This window comes from Mytilus californianus, unplaced genomic scaffold (assembly GCF_021869535.1).
Source record: "Mytilus californianus isolate M0D057914Y unplaced genomic scaffold, xbMytCali1.0.p SCAF_2, whole genome shotgun sequence".
In the NCBI taxonomy this organism is placed as follows: Eukaryota; Metazoa; Mollusca; class Bivalvia; order Mytilida; family Mytilidae; genus Mytilus; species Mytilus californianus.
The window spans coordinates 128,673,443-128,695,449 of NW_026262668.1; the positions used below are offsets into that span (position 1 = coordinate 128,673,443).

Genomic DNA, 22,007 nt, shown 5'->3' on the forward strand with positions numbered 1-22,007 from the left:
TTAATGGATCGGACACATTAGGGGGATGGACACTTCTGAGTGTTACATCTATATGTACATGATGTATACTAAACAAAGTTTTCTGTGTGCATTTTTTTAAACTTTTTTTTTCCAAAACCATAATGTATAATCAACAAAGAATATTTCATTGGGTGTTAGTTGATACTTTGGCTGCTAATTACATTTCTGGTTTGGGTGCTGAAGTTTACAGATCCATAATCAATCAACACAGAATCATGGAGCATGTCAAAACAGTTGTTTACTGATTTGGTGTATATATTTTTCTTTCAGAATCGGTTAATTCTAACTTCTTTCCACGTTTGTTTACTTTTTTTACACCACAGATTTTCCATTCACACTTGCGCTGTACATGTGCTATTGCCCAAATTTCTAACCAGAGGTGTCATGTTGAAGAATTAGAATACGGGAAGACCAAAATTTTATAGTACATGTAGACTTTCTGCAGAACTGGATAGAGTAAAGGATTGTCTTTAAAAGAAAGTATATGTACAGTAAAACATAGCCATTCAAGTATGTAAAACATAATCTTTTTTTTTGGTTAAATTTGAAGGCTTTAACAAATTAGTTAACTGCTATTCATTTTAAATGAAGGATCTATGGATCAAATACATGTAGCTGTATAGCACAACTGTTATATTTATCTTTTTAATATATACTGGTTAATGAAATCAGAACAGTGTGTACTGGCTGGTCATTATTGAGCATGATACGATTTTGACACGCAAACATTTGTACATAGTTATTGAATATGTATGACTTGATGGATAAGAACTAAACTTGGACTTAGATATAAGAAGATGTGGTATGAGTGCCAATGAGACAATTCTCCATCCAAGTCAAAATTTATAAAAGTAAACCATTATAGGTCAAAGTACGGTCTTCAACACGGAGCCTTTGCTCACACCGAACAGTAAGCTATAAAGGGTCCCAAAAATTACTAGTGTAAAACCATTCAAAACCAACGGTCTAATCTATATAAAAAACTAGAAACGATATATTTGTAGCATTAATGAATATATGTAGTTTTGAGAATACAAAATAATTGGGTTATACATGTCTCTTTGAAAGTTTTATGCACAATACATTGTTTAAACAGGGCCACAGATAGCTTCAACCGGTTTGTGACTTCATAAAAAAGTTGTGTGATTTCATCAGAACTTGTCCTGAATAGTGATAAGGTAAATTGTATTGAATCAAATGTGATTAATTGGACCCAGTGAGAGTATTTGACTTATAAAAAAGCATTTTTTATGGCAATGCAATCTGATTCCATAACACAAAATTACAAAACTTTGTGAATGTTTATTGTTACCAAGCTACTTGGTTCAATTTCTGGGATGATTTTGGTACATTATGAAGTATCTGAAAACAAATTTAAATTCATTTCTTTTTTTTTATATAGAATAAATGCATATCTATTTATAGATGGTACTCTGGAATTGAAACATAAACACATGAGCAAATGAGCAAATATAACAAACATATACATGTAAAAATAGTTATAAATTAAATGAACTGTTCAAATATTTTTCAAGCTTTCCCAATAAACAGAAAAGCAAACATGAAAATATCTAAGTGAAAACTTCTCCCCTTAGAACAGAATTACTGTCCATCATTTCTCAACAGAAAATTACATGAGTCAATACACTTTTACTCAAGAGGCAACTTTATAATAAAATTAAGTAAAAAAAGATATGATGAACTTCAGATTGCATTGATCAGCTGGAAGATAAGAAAGAAATCCGTTCATTTCAAAATACTAAAAGTATCTGATATTTTCATATATTTCAGGTTCATCTGTAAAAGTATAAAACCAGAGAGTGACTTACATTTAGCTGAAAATGATAAATTTTCAACACTATCTTCTTCTGACGACATAGTTCCGGTACCGATTTCGCAATTAAGAAGTTCAACTGTTAATTTTGTTCATGTTTCCCAAATGGAAATATTACTGTATAAAAACGTTTATCCGACACGTATAAAGTAAACTGCAACTCATCTACGGAAAGGAAGAGATATTCCGTTTAACCACATGACAATCATGTGGTGTCACATTTATTGAGCACACGGTAGTAAAGCTACAAGTGCATTTTTATGGGCATTTAAGTATTTAATTTTCTGTGATATAATCAGGTAATTTTTTGTCAATTTGTTTGTCAAGGGGAGGAAATAACTGGGTAGGACAGACTACATTTCATTCGTATTTTTTATCGGGGAGTATAGGAAGTAAACTAACATAATCCCAGTTTTTTTATAGCAGAAATCCATTTATAAGCATGGAGTTTATAGTCAAACTTGAAAAACTGTAAAAATAAACTGTTATTAAATTTTAGTTGAATTTATAAATTCTTCAAAAGCGTTGATCTACTTTTATAAAAAGTTTAAAATATTTAATAAGATACAACAGAAGTTTATTGGTATTAAGATCTAAAAAATTGTTAGTACATTACGAATATATATGTGCAAGATAGACATCTGACTGTTGGATGTGTACTGATTGATATTTTAGTATTAGATACATGATTTTTTTAAATTGGTTGTTATTGGCTTTGAACTACATTTTGTAGCTGTCAGTAACTGTGAGTACTCTCAGATCTGTACTTGGTTCTGGGCTTCCAAAACGGTCGTATTTTCCGGACATGACCGATAAATTATAAATATGACTTGTTGTGCCAAACCTGAAACGGACATTTAACGTAGGTTTGCCATTTTAACATAATTCAGAAAAAAATTGAAGTTTTTGCGATCTTTTTGACCCGACCTTTTGCCTTAAACAACCACATTTCTGGTCATAAAAGTGACATGGTGAACAAGTACTATCAAAACAAATCCTACTTTAATACCCTCTCATTACAAACAAGGTTAATTAGTTGTCAGACAGTTGAAATTTACCTGTTCAGGTAACAGGTAAACTAAAATGTACCGGACATTGATCGGTCTATTTGAAGTTATTTTTATAGATTTCAGCGGTTTGCATCTAATTAGTTTAATCATGTTAATCAAAAAGATTTAAATTATCAAAAATATATATATAAATATGATTTGATGAAAATTTTTAAAAGGTAGTTATAAAGGTTTTTCTTTGTATTGATCTGATGGGTTAAGCCTTTTTTTACTGATTGTTATAGTTTGTTCTTATGTTGTCCCAGGTTAGGGGAGGGTTGAGTGCTCACAAACATGTTTAACCCCGCCACATTCTTTATGTGCCTGTCCCAAGTCAGGAGCCTGTAGTTCAGTGGTTGTCGTTGGTTCATGTCTATTGGTATCACGTCGTCGCCGTCCGAAGACACATTGGTTTCCGGACAATAACTTTTGTTTAAGTGTATGGATTTCAATGAAATTTTACCATAAGGTTTATGACCACAAAAGGAAAGTTGATATTGATTTTGGGGGTTATGGTCCTAACAGTTCAGGAATTGAGGGGCCAAAATGGGGCCCAAATCAACATTTTTCTAGTTTCCAGACAATAACTTGTGAAATGGTGTATGGATCTCTCTGAAATTATACCAAAAATTACCATATTGCAAAGGGATGGTAAGAATTTGCTTTGGGGGGTTATGGCTCAAACTGTTTAGGAATTAGGGGCAAAAAAGGGTGAAAAACAAGGGTTTCCAGGTTAATGGACAATTACTTAAGTACAAAACATAATTTTAAAGCAGTGTAAGGGAGGTAACTCAAACACATATTGTCAAATTACCTCCCTTACACTGCTTGTTAATTATTTATCAAGAAATGTATTGTCTTAAGGTGATTAGCTGTCAATTTATTTTTAGAAGTTACTATTTTAAAAATGTTTAATAAAGGTTATTTAATTATAGCCATGATTATGTATGTGAAGGAATTTTATTTTTAGATATTACTATTTAATGTAGCTGATGAAAATTTTTAGGCATGATTATAATGTCATTTTCTATTTTAATACTTTTATGATGTATTTAAATGGGTTTTCATGGTTGCAAAGTCCTAGCTGTCAATTTATTTTTAGAAGTTACTTTTAAATGCAGATGAAGGAATTTATTTTAAGATATTACTATTAAAAGTTGCTGATGAAGGTTTTTTAATTTTAGCCATGACTATGATGTCATTTTCTATTTTAATACTTTTATGATGTATTTAAATGGGCTTTTATGGTTAAAAAAAAGCATTTTTCTAGTTTCCAGACAGTAACTTGTGATTAAGTGTATGGATCTCTCTAAAATTGTACTACAAGGTTCCATACTACAAAGGAAAGACTGCAATTGAGTTTGATGGTTAATGCTAAAAGGGGGATTCGAAAAGTTTGGGGGGAAGGGGGGTTTCCAATTTTTTTTTAAAAGGGCTCATATTTTTTTTTCAAAATTTTCAAAATTTCAAATTTTTGAAAAGTTTCAAGAAGAAATCTTCAATTGCACAGTATTGCACATTAGATTTGTAAGATCTTTGACCACATTTAGTTTGTGTCAGAAACCTATATTATGTCAAAAATTTGATCACAATCCAAATTCAGATAGTATCAAGCTTGAGTATTGTGTCCAAATTTGCCCAAACTGTTCAGGGTTCGACCACTGTGGTCGTATCAGGCTGCCCTCAGCAAAGCATTTTATTCTCATTGTTGAAGGCCATACGGTTGTCTATAATTGCTAAGTACATCCACTTCATTTTAACTTTGGTGGATAGTTGTCTCATTGGCAATCATACCACATCTCTTTATTTTTTTTTGTTATATTTTTTTCATGTCATCTATGTATGATTCATTAAAATTATTAATCTGCTCCTTGTGCTTGTGAGTGTGCTGTAATTAGCAAAGTAAAATATCTGTATTTGTATCTGTATCTGTTTTTGCATTGTCAGGTTAAGCTTTTCATGCTATGCATTACATGCATCAACCACAATGTGTAGAATCCTTACTCAGACAAAATGTCAGGATAGGGACAAGGACACAACCTGTAAATTTACTGATCAGATGACTAATATAGTGACTAAGATAGCTCTAAGATTGTAAAAATAGGTCTCACAGACACATCTATATAATGGTCAACCAATTTATCATGGCAATAGTAAAAGTTGTGAAGTGTCTGTTTCAATCGTTCTTCCTTCCAACCATACATGTACCTCACCCTAAATTTTCATTCATATACCCTAACACATTTTATAGAATTTTTGGTTGAACACTTTCTAGGTCAAGACATTGTTGGTTAAGCACTGTTTAAAAAATTTCAGAATATTTGAGTATAATGTCTATGTAAAACTTTTTTCAAAATAAAACTATTTTACCTTAACCTATCTTCTCTACATTTTCTGCCAGAAGACAGGAAAAATGCATATTTATATGTTTGGCCTTAATTAACACCATGGAGCAGGGGCTATGTTACTACTGAAAAATGGAAATTAAGCTGACAGTTGGAAACTTAAAATTGTCAATTATAAGAAAAATGTCCGGATATGAAGCATACCTGGTAGTTTAAGTTGTATCTTTAATGTCAAGTTCAGTGGTATGTGGGATATATGAGATGCAAGAACTCCATGAAATGTGGGTTATTGAGTGACAAGCTAGCATCATATATTTATAGGTCAAATTAAAGAACTTGTAAGATGTTTTTTCTGTTTGTCTTACAATTGTTGCCTCTTAATGGTTCAGTACCATTTAAGACAATATATACCATAGTATTACACAAGCTTTGAATATATAACGATTTTTTTAATAATAGAAACAGGAATAAAATATATTTGCAAACAAATGTTAACAGAATAACTGTTGATAAGATTTTGGTTGCATAATTGGTAAAGATGTAAAATGAAATACATTTATTAGTGAACTTTATTTTTCAGCAATACTTTACTGTGAATAACTAAGACCATGTGATAATTACTATTATATAGATTCTCTTTTAAAGCTAAACTTGACCAATATATATGATATACAAAGGTCATTCAAGTTAAACATTGCATTGTATGACTACCATGTGAGTGGCTAAGCTTCTTTGTAGCCTGTTTTGTACGATAGTCTATTTGAAAAGATTAAGAACTTGTGTTTTATATATTTACTTTACTTGATTTGACTCACTAGAAAAATTATGTTTGACCATTTTAACTGGAAAAGATACACACTAAGCCTTCTGACATAAAACAGAATGGTCAATTTACTGTTACCATTCCAGAATTGTCAATGTGCAGTGAGTCAGTAAATGTGTCATTCCCATTCCAGAAGGTTGAATGTGTCATTACCATTCCAGAATGTAAAATGTGTCATTACCATTCCAGAATGTTAAATGTGTCATTACCATTCCAGAATGTTAAATGTGTCATTACCATTCCAGAATGATAAATGTGTCATTACCATTCCATAATGTTAGATGTGTCATTACCATTCTAGAATGTTAAACGTGTCATTACCATTCCAGAATGATAAATGTGTCATTACCATTCCATAATGCTAAGTGTGTCATTATCTTTCCATACTGCTAAATGTGTCATTCCCATGCCAGAATGTTAAATGTGTCATTACCATTCCAGAATGTTAAATGTGTCATTACCATTCCAGAATGATAAATGTGTCATTACCATTCCAGAATGTTAAATGTGTCATTACCATTCCATAATATTAAACGTGTCATTACCATTCCATAATGCTAAACGTGTCATTACCATTCCAGAATGTAAAACATGTCATTACCATTCCATAATGTTAAACGTGTCATTACCATTCCATAATGTAAAATGTGTCATAACCATTCCAGAATGTTAAATGTGTCATTACCATTCAAGAATGTTAAACGTGTCATTACCATTCCATAATGCTAATTGTATCATTACCATTCCATAATGTTAAACGTGTCATTACCATTCCATAATGTAAAATGTGTCATGACCATTCCAGAATGTTAAATGTGTCATTACCATTCAAGAATGTTAAACGTGTCATTACCATTCCATAATGCTAATTGTATCATTACCATTCCATAATGTTAAACATGTCATTACCATTCCATAATGTTAAATGTGTCATTACCATTCAAGAATGTTAAACGTGTCATTACCATTCCATAATACTAAATGTGTCATTACCATTCCAGAATGTTAAACATGTCATTACCATTCCATAATGCTAAATGTGTCATTACCATTCCATAATGTTAAACGTGTCATTACCATTCCATAATGTTAAATGTGTCATTACCATTCCAGAATGTTAAATGTGTCATTACCATTCAAGAATGTTAAACGTGTCATTACCATTCCATAATGCTAATTGTATCATTACCATTCCATAATGTTAAACATGTCATTACCATTCCATAATGTTAAATGTGTCATTACCATTCAAGAACGTTAAACGTGTCATTACCATTCCATAATGCTAATTGTATCATTACCATTCCATAAGATTAAACATGTCATTACCATTCCATAATGTTAAATGTGTCATTACCATTCCATAATGTTAAATGTGTCATTACCATTCCATAATGGTAAATGAACTGCAGTTATTCCTAAATGGTAGATACTCTTTTCTCTTTTCTCATTCCAGAATGGTTTATTTATTCATAGCATTTCAGGAGGGTCCCAACGTAGTGTAATGAAAAAAAAAATAGAAATGACATGTGATGAAATTTCCTTGACATTGGACCAAACACAAATGTTGTGTATGCGTTTTACAGAACAAAATCTCTGTGGAAATTCTAATTTAAAATCCATCTTCATTCTAGAATTTTTAATAAACTCTTAATTTTGATAATTCTCTGTTCTAATTGCTATTTACTCAAGGTTCCAAGAACCTTTCAGTGTTCAGAATCTATTCAAGGCTCTTGTTTTTTTAGGATACAAAATTAGTTTGGATTTTCAGATTGCCACAGATTGCTGTCATGCTGAGATTGGGTAATATGACTGTCTGATGAGCAATCCCTATGTACTGGTTTAGAACTGCCATGCTCTCATTGATTTGCATGATGCTTTTTTATTCAGATCTAGAGCATGGAACAGATTTGTTTTATTTATTATTTCTGTATCAATTGTTATTATATAATTAGTCTTCTATGAACCTAAGAATTTTCATACTTTTTATTAGTCCCCTACCGACGAAGTCAAAGGGGACTTTAGGTTAGCACTCCGTCCGTCTGTCTGTCTGTCTGTCCTTCTGTCTGTCTGTCCATCTGTCAGTCCGGCAAATCAGTTTTCCAGACTTTTTTTATTTATGCTTGAAGATATTGATTTGATATTTGGTTTATTGATTTATCATGACAAGTTACAGATCAAATTGGAATTTTGTTCCAGTCTGATAATTTTGTGCAGAGTTATGGTCTTTGGACATAGAAAATTCACTTAAATAATCAGTTTTCAACAGTTTTTTTCGTCATGCTTGAAGATTTTGACTTATATTTTTACGTAGTTTACACCATGACAAGTTAAAGATCAAGTTAGAATTTCGTTCCATTACAATGAATTTGTAACCGGTAGGGGACTATGTATTGCCATGCAATACTCACAGAATGCTTGTTTAGATTAATATTCTTTTAATGTTGAGAAGAATTGGTTAAACAAAAATGAACGTTTGAAATTCTTCTTTAACATTATCATGATTTTCATGAATTTTCTTTTGAAAAGTATCGTCTTGTGTGTTGCATTGAATGAAGTGATGAATTCATTTTGTAATAGAACAAATATGATGTGGGGTAAATTTCAGTAGGACAATATTGTAATCAAACCCAAAAGACATCAGTAGAGTTCAAGTTACTATCACCATTGATAGACAAGCTTCCACACCATATATAGTTTTCTCATTAGAAATCATACCACATCTCCTTATTTTTATATATTAATAAGAGGAGATGTGAGTCAGATGTTGACAAGACATGAGTAATTAGCAACCCAATGACGAATTTAATCAAAAGACATCTAGAGGGCATGTATCATGTGTATGTCAAGCTCTTCTTTGTCTCATATCTAAATATTGTCACATTCTGAAAATTTTAAGTGGAGATTTATTATAAATCTGCAGCCAACACTGAAAATTATAAGTGATAATACAAAATGTGGAAATAGTAAATAATTCAGTGAATGTCAATGTTAAGTGTGTTTTTACTTTTTACATTTTGTTACAGAAAATGTATTTATGCTATAATTTTGTCAATTGATGTTTTTGTGAAATTCAACAATTATTGACATTTTAAAAAACTTTTCTTTAGATTAAACTATGATGGACAGATTTGCAGTATTACTAGTAATAGTCTCCTTTGGATTTGTGTCTGGAAGAGGTTTTCTAAGAACAATGTTCCCTAAAGAATACCCTCCTATGTTAAAAAATGGGCAGGATCCAGGTCAACCAGTCTTTTTATCACCGCTGATCGAACAGGGAAAGTTTGATGAGGGTTTGTATTGAGTTATTATTTAACAAACAATGATAATTAAATATGCACATCTCCAAACATTATATGAAGGAAAACTCATTGCTTTTGTCTTGTCCATCTAGCTGTCAGTCACAAAAGTTTTTCAAAGTAAATTTTTCTATGGTTTAAATAGTTATAATATGAATATGAGACTTAATTGACAGACTGGTATTATTATATACCTCCTATTTGATTTATTGTTCAGATTAAATCTTCTGATTTCCAATAGCAATGCTATTTCTACATATAAGAAGTTTAACTTAGTTAAATCTCAGACAGTTTACATTAAAAAGAAGAATATTTGACAGAAATTCTACACTTCATATATATTTGTGCATCTTTTACTTCATTTTTTTATCAGATTTATTTTTGAGTTTGCCAGTAGCAAAAAAATGATAACTTCATGAATTGTGAATAATTTCTTAAATTATGATCATTGAATAAAGTGACATTGGTAATAACAACAATACTATATATGTACCTAGTCATGAACACATGAAACACTTACATCTTGTATTTGATCCTGTAAAGTATATTTTCCTCATCATTTTCCTGTTATAGAGTGTTTTTACAAGAGCGATTTCTTATGACTTTTGCTACTTCATATCTCACTTCAGGCAGCTCAGTGACTTAACTTTATTTTCACAGTCCATCCTTTAGATATCTCAGTCTTTTGTAGCTAGTTTTTTGTTTGTCAATTTTTTGGTATAAAGGTCTAGATGAAGCCATAGATTCCCTCTTTGATTGTAGTTGTTAGTATTATGTAGTTCTTTGTTTAAGTGATCGAAAGAATTAGTAGGTAGATCTCACCACTTTTACATTTTGATCATTCCTGATTGAATCTGTTTCTTCAAAGAAATGAGTGGCAATTTTCCAATGAATATAGAAAACAATATTAGTCAATTCTAGGTGCTATCTTGATCTTGTTAGCCTTTTAATTCACTTTTGAAGAGCTCCAAGCTTCTATCAAGATGAAGAACAATAATAAGAAATGTTTTTTATTGATATATTTGTTATTATCTGTTAATCATGGTTTATTTTCTTGTGTGCTGCTGATGATCCACTATATCCATTCTTTTTGAAATCTTGAAAAACATTTTTATAGATTATCTTGATCAGTGACTTGTTTTATCTTTGAACATGTTGAAGACTTTAAAAGTCTGTGCAAGAACAATTCCCTTGTCAAGTTGTGTATTTAGTACATTTATGAATTTCTTTCTATGTTGTGATGTTATACTATAGTTTCAGAAAAGGGACAAGGTTTGGTACCATTAAAACGTTTAATCCTGCTGCAAATGTTTCCACCTATCCTATGTCAGGAATCTGATGTACAGTAGTTGTCGTCTGTTTATGTAGTTCATACGTGTTTCTCGTTTCTCGTTTTTATATAGATTAGACCGTTGGTTTTCCCGTTTGAATGGTTTTACACTAGTAATTTTTGGGGCCCTTTATAGCTTGCTGTTCAGTGTGAGCCAATACTCAGTGTTGAAGGCCGTACCTTGACCTATAATGGTTTACTTTTATAAATTTTTACTTGGATGGAGAGTTGTCTCATTGGCACTAATACCACATCTTCCTATATCTATTGACATAAAATTTGTATATTTTTCAGCCCAGAAAGCCAGCTTAGTTGGTACATTAGATGGAACTAGCCTTAAAAGCTATGCTGGTTTTATTACAGTTAACAAAACTTTTAACAGTAATATGTTTTTCTGGTTCTTCCCTTCTCAGGTAAGAATATACCAAGAGCTTAACTTATTCCATCCTATAGTAGAAACTTGCTGAATCAGACTTATCCCACCCTACAGTAGGACCCTATTGAATCTGAAATTATCCCACCCTACAGTAGGACCTTGCTGAATCTGCACTTATCCCACCCTACAGTAGAAACTTTCATGAATCTAAACTTATTCTATCCTACAAAAGACCTTGCTGAATCTGAACTTATCCCATCCTACAGTAGGACTTTCATGAAACTAAACTTATTCTATCCTACAATAGGACCTTGCTGAATCTGAACTTATCCTTCCCTACAAGAGGACCTTGCTGAATCTGAACTTATCCCATCCTACAATAGGACCTTGCTGAATCTGAACTTATCCCATCCTACAATATGACCTTGTTGAATCTGATCTTATCCCATCCTACAATATGACCTTGTTGAATCTGATCTTATCCCATCCTACTGTAGGACCTTGCTGAATCTGAACTTATCCCATCCTACAATAGGACCTTGCTGGATCTGAACTTATCCCATCCTACAATATGACCTTGTTGAATCTGATCTTATCCCATCCTACAGTAGGACCTTGCTGAATCTGAACTTATCACATCCTACAATAGGACTTTTATGAATCTAAACTTATCCCATCCTTCAATAGGACCTTGCTGAGTCTGAACTTATCCCATCCTAAAATATGACCTTGTTGAATCTGAATTTAAATCATCCTACAATAGAACCTTGCTGAAGGACACCTGTTTGGCTGTGCAGTATGTATAAATACACAGTCACATGTGGAGAGAGGAGGAAGTCTGTTCACGTTAAAGATCCTTTTTGTAGCGTTAGTATCATTGTCTCATTTACATATATCCATATCCCCTTTAAATCATAGGCCATATAGTAGCTGCTACAAAAGACTCGATTACCTCTCACTACCCAATATTCTACTACTAGGGGGTGTTTAATGACCTTGACTACCCATAAGGGTCTCGTAAGGTTGGTTTATCTCCCAATATTCTACATTGCTGACATTTTTCATGCATCAGTCTTTATTCTTATTTCTCTAATTCTATGGAAATTTATCCCTTTCCGAAACCCATTGTATAAAAAAATTTAATCAACGTGTGATTGCCGGTGATCTCAAAAGATCATTGGATGATTTTAAGGGTCATAACCTTTTTAGCTAACTGGATGAATCAAAATATGCTAAAAGGTGTAAATGAAATTGACAACTTCGTGGAATGTGAAAGGCACTCGAAGGGGATTTTCGCTTAACAAAAAAAGAAAATTTATTTTTTAATCATTAGAGAAACAGATTCTTACATAGTTACTCGTGGATTATCGGATTTATCCAATCTCGATAGTTAAATTATAAATTTTAACTATCTCGATTGGATAAATCCGATAATCCACTGGTATCAATGTAAGAATCTATATGTATATTAATTAATCCTACCTATATATTATAATATTAATTTTATCAATTATCACATTTGTCTAAGCCACACTATAGAACTTATACCCAGTAAGATATTCAACCCTTTGATCAATGAACTAACTAGATTTTATGCCCAATAAATGCACAAATAATGTTGTCTAAAACCTAATACTTTGATGGAATGATGATTAGAAGCAAGGGTATTGAGAATCAAAATGCATCTGTATTACAACAGTCAGACAAAGAAGAGACTGACCTGACATGCCAGGCTTTTGCTTAATAGAGGTAACCTTTATAGCAGGTTTGACTGTTATATCCTAACTTATTTTAAATCAAGCAACTTTAAAATATTTGAATATGAAATCAAAATGATGACTGAAGTTTATCTTTTTTTAAGTGTAATCTAGCTTTCCCATTAAACACAAGGAAAGTGCCTTTGTGATTTTATGATAGCAGGCTCAAAGCTCAAACGGTTCATTCTCATTTTTGTCGAGCCTGCGACTTTTGTCGCAGAAAGCTCGACATAGGGATAGCGATCCGGCGGCGGCGGCGGCGGCGGCGGCTACGGCGGCGGCGGCGGCGTTAGCTAACTTCTTAAAAGCTTTATATTTTAGCAGATGGAAGACCTGGATGCTTCATACTTTGTATATGGATGCCTCATGTTACGAAGTTTCCGTCAGTCACATGTCCAATGTCCTTGACCTCATTTTCATGGTTCAGTGACTACTTGAAAAAAAAGTTCAGATTTTTTGTAATGTTGAATTCTCTCTTATTATAAGTAATAGGATAACTATATTTGGTATGTGCGTACCTTGCAAGGTCCTCATGCCCGTCAGACAGTTTTCACTTGACCTCGACCTCATTTCATGGATCAGTGAACAAGGTTAAGTTTTCGTGGTCAAGTCCATATCTCAGATACTATAAGCAATAGGTCTAGTATATTCGGTGTATGGAAGGACTGTAAGGTGTACATGTCCAACTGGCAGGTGTCATCTGACCTTGACCTCATTTTCATGGTTCAGTGGTTATAGTTAAGTTTTTGTGTTTTGGTCTGTTTTTCTTATACTGTATGCAATAGGTCTTCTATATTTGGTGTATGGAATGATTGTAAGGTGTACATGTCTAGCTGGCAGGTGTCATCTGACCTTGACCTCATTTTCATGGTTCAGTGGTTATAGTTAAGTTTTTGTGTTTTGGTCTGTTTTTCTTATACTGTATGCAATAGGTCTTATATATTTGGTGTATGGAATGATTGTAAGGTGTACATGTCTAGCTGGCAGGTGTCATCTGACCTTGACCTCATTTTCATGGTTCAGTGGTCAAAGTTAAGTTTTTGAGTTTTTGTCTTTTTTTCTAATACTATCTGCAATAGTTCAACTATATTTGGTGTATGGAATGATTGTAAGGTGTACATGTCTAGCTGGCAGGTGTCATCTGACCTTGACTTCATTTTCATGGTTCAGTGGTCAAAGTTAAGTTTTTGAGTTTTTGTCTTTTTTTCTAATACTATATGCAATAGTTCAACTATATTTGGTGTATGGAAATATTTTGTGATCTATATGTCAGTCACGCAGGTTTTATTTGACCTTGACCTCATTTTCAAGGTTCATTGCTCAGTGTTAAGTTTTTGTGTTTTTGTCTGTTTTTCTTAAACTATAAGCAATAGGTCAACTATATTTGTTGTATGGAAGAATTGTTAGCTGTACATGCCTGCCTAGCATGGTTCATCTGACCTTGACCTTATTTTCATGGTTCATTGGTCAATGTTTAGTTTACTTGGTTAATGTTAAGTTTATGTGACAGTTGTAATAAAGCTTTATATTTAGGACTATCAACATAATATCAATGATTAGTAAAGAAGGCGAGACATTTCAGCGTGTGCACTCTTGTTAATCAAAGTATGTTTCTCACTCTGATTATGGTTGAAAGAAGCCTGCTGAATAGAAGACATCATAATCGTTGAATGCCCTTTTGATAGCAAACATCATATTCATTACAACTATTATCCACATTTTGTATGTTTGAAATATATTATAATACACTTGTCACTTAATTACAATTGTATAGTGTGCATGGAGAAAATACATTTGTAAATTGTAATTTGAAGCATGCCAATCACCAAATCACCAATTCACCAACATTCCAACTGACTCCATTTTCAGAAAACGACATATGTAACAAACATAAACTTTTAGCTACCGCTTTACAAGCAGAACCAAATACAATGAAAGTCCCAACTATGTATTGGCTTCCGAAGCTACACAAAACACCTTACAAATATAGATTCATTTCGTCTTCAAGCCATTGTTCCACTACTAAATTGTCTATTCTTCTTACCAGTACACTTGGTACAATCAAAAACCTGATAATAAATTGTTCAAATAAGGCCTTCGAAAATAGTGGAATTAACTACTTTTGGAGTGTCAAGAACTCGTTGGAAGTACTTGATAAATTGCATGCATATATTGGTGATTTTGAATCTGTTCAAAGTTTTGATTTTTCTACCCTATATACCACATTGCCTCACATTCTCATTAAGAAAAAATTCACACACCTAATTAAATGGGCATTTAAAAAGTCAGAATGTGAATATATATGTTCAAACTCTTTTAGGTCATTTTTTAGTAGCAATAAACAAAAAAACTATGTCAATTGGACATGCTTTGATACTATATATGCCCTTGAATTTTTACTAGATAACATTTTTGTTCGCTTTGGAGATTCCGTATATCGTCAGGTTATCGGAATTCCAATGGGGACTAACTGTGCACCACTTATTGCGGACCCTTTTTTTGTATTGCTATGAGTTACAATTTATGACAAAAATCAGCAAAGACCCATCGAAACAACATCTGATACACAAATTTAATAATACTTTTAGATATTTGGATGATATTTTGGCTCTCAATAATGACGACTTCAGTGTGTATACTAAAGAAATTTATCCTGTTGAACTTACTTTAAATAAAGCTAATACTAACAATGACCACTGCCCTTTCCTCGATCTTGATATCTATATCATTAACGGAAAGCTTAATACTAAAATATATGATAAAAGAGATGATTTTTCATTTCCTATCGTTAATTATCCATTTTTAGATGGTGACGTTCCCTTGTCACCATCTTACGGTGTTTATATATCTCAACTTGTACGATTCGCTCGTGTATGTAACAATGTTTTAGATTTTAATGAGAGAAATTTATGTATTACTGAAAAATTATTACACCAGGGTTTTCGATATCACAAACTAGTCAAAACATTTACTAAATTTTATCATCGGTATAAGGACATCATTCGTAAATATAGCTCAACATGCAGACTTCTTATACGTTCAGGTATTTCACATCCAATTTTTTATGGAAATATTCTTTATAAAGCACAAAAATGTCAGTATTCACCTCTGAAGCTAACAAAACCTTTAAATAGACTTATTAAGAAGGGATATAGTTACGATACTGTTGTCAGGTCATTAAAGATTGCATATTTTGGCGTTAATATTGATTCACTTATAGGGTCTTGCATCGGCACTAAACACATTTATTTAAAAACCAGTTGTTGGCATGACACGGGTTATGTTCTTCTCATATATGTTATGATGGTATGATACTAAACCCCTAACGGGAAGGATTGTGCCTGATATTCATATGATGAAGACATAATCTTTCAATCAGTTTAATTGAAGTCTGGAGCTGGCATGTCAGTTAACTGCTAGTAGTCTGTTGTTATTTATGTATTATTGTCATTTTGTTTATTTTCTTTGGTTACATCTTCTGACATCAGACTCGGACTTCTCTTGAACTGAATTTTAATGTGCGTATTGTTATGCGTTTACTTTTCTACATTGGCTAGAGGTATAGGGGGAGGGTTGAGATCTCATAAACATGTTTAACCCCGCCGCATTTTTGCGCCTGTCCCAAGTCAGGAGCCTCTAGCCTTTGTCAGTCTTGTATTATTTTTAATTTAAGTTTCTTGTGTACAATTTGGAGTTTAGTATGGCGTTCATTATCACTGAACTAGTATATATATTTGTTTAGGGGCCAGCTGAAGGACGCCTCCGGGTGCGGGAATTTCTCGCTGCATTGAAGACCTGTTGGTGACCTTCTGCTGTTGTCTGTTCTATGGTCGGTTTGTTGTCTCTTTGACACATTCCCCATTTCCATTCTCAATTTCATGTACCCAGTAATTATGATGCTCCCACTGCGAAAAAGGGGGATTTAAGATTTACCCTTGTCTGTCCATCCATAAGTCCAAAAATTAGTTTCCGTTCTCTAACTTTAGTTTGCCTCAACCAAATGTTATGAAACTTATACACAATGCTTAGTACCACCAAGTACAGATCAAGTTTAAATTTGGGTGGTGTCACTTTCACCGTTCTCGAGTTATGTCCCTTAATAAATGGAAAAATTGCTAAATTTGCTATTTCAAATAAAGTTTGCCTCAACCAAATAATTTTTATATAATTATTCTATAACTTATCTTTTTATATAATTTCAGAAAGATCCAGCTAATGACCCTGTATTATTATGGCTACAAGGTGGACCTGGAGGTTCCTCTTTATTTGGATTATTTGTAGAAAACGGCCCACTTATGGTGGACAAGAACATGAAATGTATGTATATATATAGCAACAACAAAGAAGTTTACAGAGTAGGATGGCACGATATCTGGCCTTGCGTTCATAAAATCTAGCACGATTTTCCTACTCGGACTCAGAAACTGATTGAGATTAAAGGGGGAGGGTTGAGATCTCAAAAACTAAACCTGCTTCTTGGTTGTGTGCCTGTCCTCGGTTAGGAACATCACCAATGCTTGTCTTCAGCTGTATTTCAATTTTTGTTGTCATTTTGGGATTTTAGTGTTGATTTCAGATTTTTTATAGTCTCTGATTAATTTATTCACAACTTTTCTAAACTTTGTGCTATGTATTGCTTGACTTATTGTAATGATTGTAAGGTATACATGTCTATCTTGCCAGGTTTATTTGTCCTAGCGTGGCCTCATTTTCACATTTTTTTTTGTCAATATTAAGTTTTCAAGATTAGGTCTGTTTCAAAGATACTATAAGCAACATGTCGACTATATTTGGTGTATGGAATTATTGTAAGGTGATATGTCCATCTGGCAGGTTTCATTTGACTTGACCTTATTTTCTTGGTTCATTGGTCAAATTCAAGTTTCATGGTTAGTTCTGTTAATCAGATACAGTATGCAGTTGGTCAACTATATTTTTGGAATGGAATGATTGTTTTGTGTAAATGTCTGTCAGACATGGTTTTCATGAAATTGAGCTCTTTTTAATTACTTGTTCAATAATAATCTTTCAGTTAATGTAATGCCTTTCTCTTAAAATCTTTCAACTGAAAATTCAATCATGATCACTAAAACAAGCAATACATTTCAGCATGTGTACTCTTGTTGTGTCATTTGTTTTCTTTCTTATTGATGTGTTACCTATCTTTTTTTCTTACAAGAAAGTTATGGACCTTAAGGAGAGGAGGAAGGAGGAGTCATATGGTTTCATGTGAGAAAAAAAAACATTTAATTCAAATGCTTTTCTATTAAACATTAATACTTTTTGATTACATTGACTGTTAAAACTGACCTTAATTCTCCAAATCCGTATACTAAGAATATGTTCTACTTTTTACCTGAAAAATTTGTTATCATTTCTGCATTCCATTTCTGGTTAACATCACTGTATGTTACACATTTATCATGATTGTATGTATTCAACAACCCATTTTACAGCCAGTAATATTGGCCATAATAATTTAGAACAGAATATGTACATTTTGTTTTTATTTCTAAATGAAAATTTGAGCACTTTATAGAACTCTGTGTAAGTTTGTGGAGTTGGATGAATATGTGTGCCTTTTAAAAACGTTTTTAGACTTTTTATTGTGTATTTATATAGTAATTACATTACATGTTATAAATTGTTGTAAGGTCCAATGAAGAACTATTAATTCAATGGAACCATCTATTAATTTTCATGGGTTTGGCATAGGTTAATTTTATTTACTAGTACAGATATTATATTTCAGTACTGGAGAAGAAGATAAATTGGAACAGTAGATATTCAATGCTGTATATAGATAACCCTGTAGGTCATGCACTATTCTATTTCATTTTTCACTGTATAAAAAGCAACTTTTCACCTTATCTGTGTATAAATATGTTATGTAGGAATATAGGCTATGCATTATTTTGTCATTTCTATGCTACCTTAGAGAGTACTATTTCAGTCTTCATGTATTTCCACTATTTTCACAGTTGACTTTCAAAGATAAAACTATAGGTTCATGTCCTGTATGATCGGCCATCATCTGCTTCGTACTTACAGAAACTTTTTAATCTTATTCTTTTGAAATGAATCTGATAATAACATGAAATTAAAAGTTTGCATAAGATGAACAAAAAAAACATTCTTTTTACTTTTGTTTTATAAGAGAATAAATGTATTAAGGCTTAATATTTAGAAGAGTTATATTGATAAAAACAGCCAGAAAAATCTTCTCTGTTGATAATACTTTAAATTCAGAATTTTTTGCATCTCTTTTGTGATTGCAAAATATTTTAAGAGCAATCTGAATGCATGCAAACATTTCTGAATTTATTTTCGCAAATATGAACAGTTTTAATTGATTAATTTGTGTCACATGATAATGATTTGTGTTGTTACTTGATTTTGAAGGTTGGAACAGGATTTAGTTTTACAGAAAAAGATATGGGTTATGCCACTAATGAAGTTGATGTTGGCAGAGATTTATACAGGTAATGACATACTTTTCTTATCTATTTTAAAAAGTTGTGGATTGGAATAATGAACTTATATGGAAAGATTGTAAGGGAGGATAGAAAATGTGTAGTTTTGTCAAAATGGGATTGGCACCCAATGCATCCACTGAACATGCGGAAAAGTAATGAATTGTGTTGGAGTGACATTAGGCGTGTGTGTGTTCTTGAATTGTGTTGGAGTGACATTATATAAAAATAAGAAGAGGTCATAGGATTGCCAATGAGACAACTCTCCACAAGAGACAAAATGATAAAGAAGGTAGCAATTGTAGTTCACTATACAGCCTTCAACAATGAGCAAAACTCGTACCACATAGCAAGCTATAAAAGGCCCCGAAATGACAAATGTAAAACAATTCAAGCGAGAAAACTAAGTTAACAAACCATATTTCTTCTACATGAATTTGCCTTTGAACATTATGCAAAAAACTATCTTCTAATTAACCTTTCAAATGTAATTAACAACTTGCAGGACAAAATTTTATTCTATTTAATACGAAATGTTTTTCTCAGTTTATAGATAAAACAAAGGAACTTACAGAAAGTTGATCTGATATTAAATAACAAAACTTATTATAAAAGTCTGACAGATTTAATTTATAAATTTATGATTATGTAATTATTGACTCACTTAATACTTCATCATGAACTCTGTGTCTAACATGTAATAAAGTCAGAATTTCAAGTGAAGATTATAATTTTATTTTTTTTCAGTTGCTTGACTCAGTTTTTCATGGCCTTTTATCAGTACCAGAAAAATGACTTTTATGCGACAGGGGAGGTAATTACTTGATCTTCAATATATGTATTCTAAAAAAAGGACAATGAGTCCTTTATTTTCCATTAAAACTTTTATTTACAATAAAATTTCATGAAATGTTTATCAAAATTAAAACATTATCAATGTTTATCAAAATTAAAACGTTATCAATGTTTATCAAAATTAAAACGTTATCAATGTTTTCTTAAATAATAATGTTAATGTTTTTGTATGCTTTGACTTAAATTGTGAGCTAAATATGTTCAATCCTGGTATCTATGATGAGTTTATTTACAACCACTGGGTCGATGCCACTGCTGGTGGAGTTTTTCTTCCCCAAGGGTATCACTAGCCCAGTAGTCAGCACTTCTGTGTTGATATGAATTATCATTGATATGGTCATAATTATAAATTAACTGTTAACAAAACTTTGAAATTTTGAAATACTAAGGCTTTTCTACCTCAGGAATAGATAACCTTAGCTGTATTTGGCAAAACATTTAGGAATTTTTGGTCCTCGATGCTCTTCAACTTTGTACTTTGTTGGCCTTTTTAACTTTTTTTGATTCGAGTGTCACTGTTGAGTCTTTTGTAGACAAAAGTGCGTCTGGCGCAAATACAAAATTTCAATCCTGGTATCTATGATGAGTTTATTTTGAACCAAAAACTTGTGTTCATTTTGTTATGAAATTAGAAGATAAGATATTGTATTTATATTTCATAACTTTATCAATGAGAGGGCATATAGTTTTTGTGCATTTGTCCTGCTCAAGGCAAAAAATTACAATGAGAAATAAGACTGAAATTATCAATACCAAAACAAAGCCAGATATTTAGTTTGGTGTATGGTTAAACGAGGTAAAGGGAGCCCAAAATATTTTTTTTATGCTAGTTTTGATAATCAGCATTTTGTAATTTTGTATTTTTTGTAAAATTTCTTGATTTTCCGTGTTTTACATCAACTTTTAGATCAAAACGGCATTAGAAAAGTGGGTGCACTACCAACTTTATATTTGGTGAGATTTATGTAAAAAGCTTTAACAAAGCTTCCCTAAAATTGTTTTGTTGTTCCTTGGCTATGCATTATGTTTTCACAAAGGAAATATGGATGGAAAAATGTATAAATTCTGCAGTTGTCGTCCTTTTCATGAAAAAGATGCATGTTATGACGTAACTGTGATTTCATAACTTGAAAAAGCTTGTGCATGCACTTCAAAATCACATGTGCAAATTTGAAATAGTTCTCAAAAACTTTATTTTCTTGGGCCAAAAACAGGCCTTAATGCCCCTTCTTCTTTATGCCAGTTTGAAAATCCAAGATATTCTTCACCATGCTTTCACCCAACATTTTCAGGTTAAGATAAAAAATGTCAATATAGCTATGTTTTGTTGGTCAGTAGAAATTCTCGTATATATTGTAAATATTAGTTCTTCATCATGCAGGACGATTGAATGATGTTTTTTTTAATCCTGAACATATTTATTTATTTATTGCAGTCATATGCAGGTAAATATGTTCCAGCAATTTCCTATAGAATCCACATGGAGAACCCTACAGCTAAAGTCAAGATAAACTTTAAAGGGATGGCAATAGGTGATGGTCTATCTGATCCACAAACAGTAAGTTGTTACCATTTAAAAAGTTAAAGCTGAAAAGTGTACTTGAAAATTGTGAGTTAGTGAACTTTGTTTAATAGTTAAGATGACATATGAAACCAAAATACCATGATTTCTGAAGTGTTACATCTTTGGTGGTGATTGTCAAAATGACCTTCAATAAATAACCTGATAAATGACCTTCAATAAATAACCTGATATTAAATTGAACCCTCATTGGTAAAATGAAATTCACTTATTTTGCATTTATGGCAATTTTGGTATTCATTATGACTACAATGAAAATTAGA

General features: G+C 32.1%; 2 protein-coding genes across 6 annotated transcripts in view; one reads left to right on the forward strand and one right to left on the reverse strand.

Moving 5' to 3' along the window:
* LOC127730990 (sterol O-acyltransferase 1-like) overlaps window positions 1–1,915 on the reverse strand; it is a 48,516-nt gene extending 46,601 nt beyond the window's left edge. For all 4 annotated transcript variants that reach the window (XR_007995410.1, XR_007995409.1, XM_052239695.1 and 1 more), the window contains exon 1: window positions 1,851–1,915. Coding sequence is in view for 2 of the 4 variants with exons in the window: in XM_052239695.1 (XP_052095655.1) it covers window positions 1,851–1,899 (49 nt within the window). In the remaining 2 variants the exon portion in view is untranslated. The remainder of the gene's footprint in view (window positions 1–1,850) is intronic.
* A 145-nt stretch (window positions 1,916–2,060) lies between these two features.
* Window positions 2,061–22,007, forward strand: part of LOC127730998 (probable serine carboxypeptidase CPVL) — a 28,570-nt gene continuing 8,623 nt past the window's right edge. Inside the window, exons 1-8 of one of the 2 annotated variants that reach the window (XM_052239705.1) lie at window positions 2,061–2,154; window positions 9,183–9,365; window positions 10,996–11,114; window positions 17,037–17,151; window positions 18,587–18,645; window positions 19,237–19,316; window positions 20,055–20,121; window positions 21,598–21,720. In XM_052239705.1, coding sequence (XP_052095665.1) covers window positions 9,191–9,365; window positions 10,996–11,114; window positions 17,037–17,151; window positions 18,587–18,645; window positions 19,237–19,316; window positions 20,055–20,121; window positions 21,598–21,720 — 738 coding nt within the window. In that variant the 5' untranslated portion in view covers window positions 2,061–2,154; window positions 9,183–9,190. Of the gene's footprint in view, window positions 2,155–8,891; window positions 8,913–9,182; window positions 9,366–10,995; window positions 11,115–17,036; window positions 17,152–18,586; window positions 18,646–19,236; window positions 19,317–20,054; window positions 20,122–21,597; window positions 21,721–22,007 lie in introns of those variants that run through there. The other variant, XM_052239706.1, reaches the window with a different exon arrangement.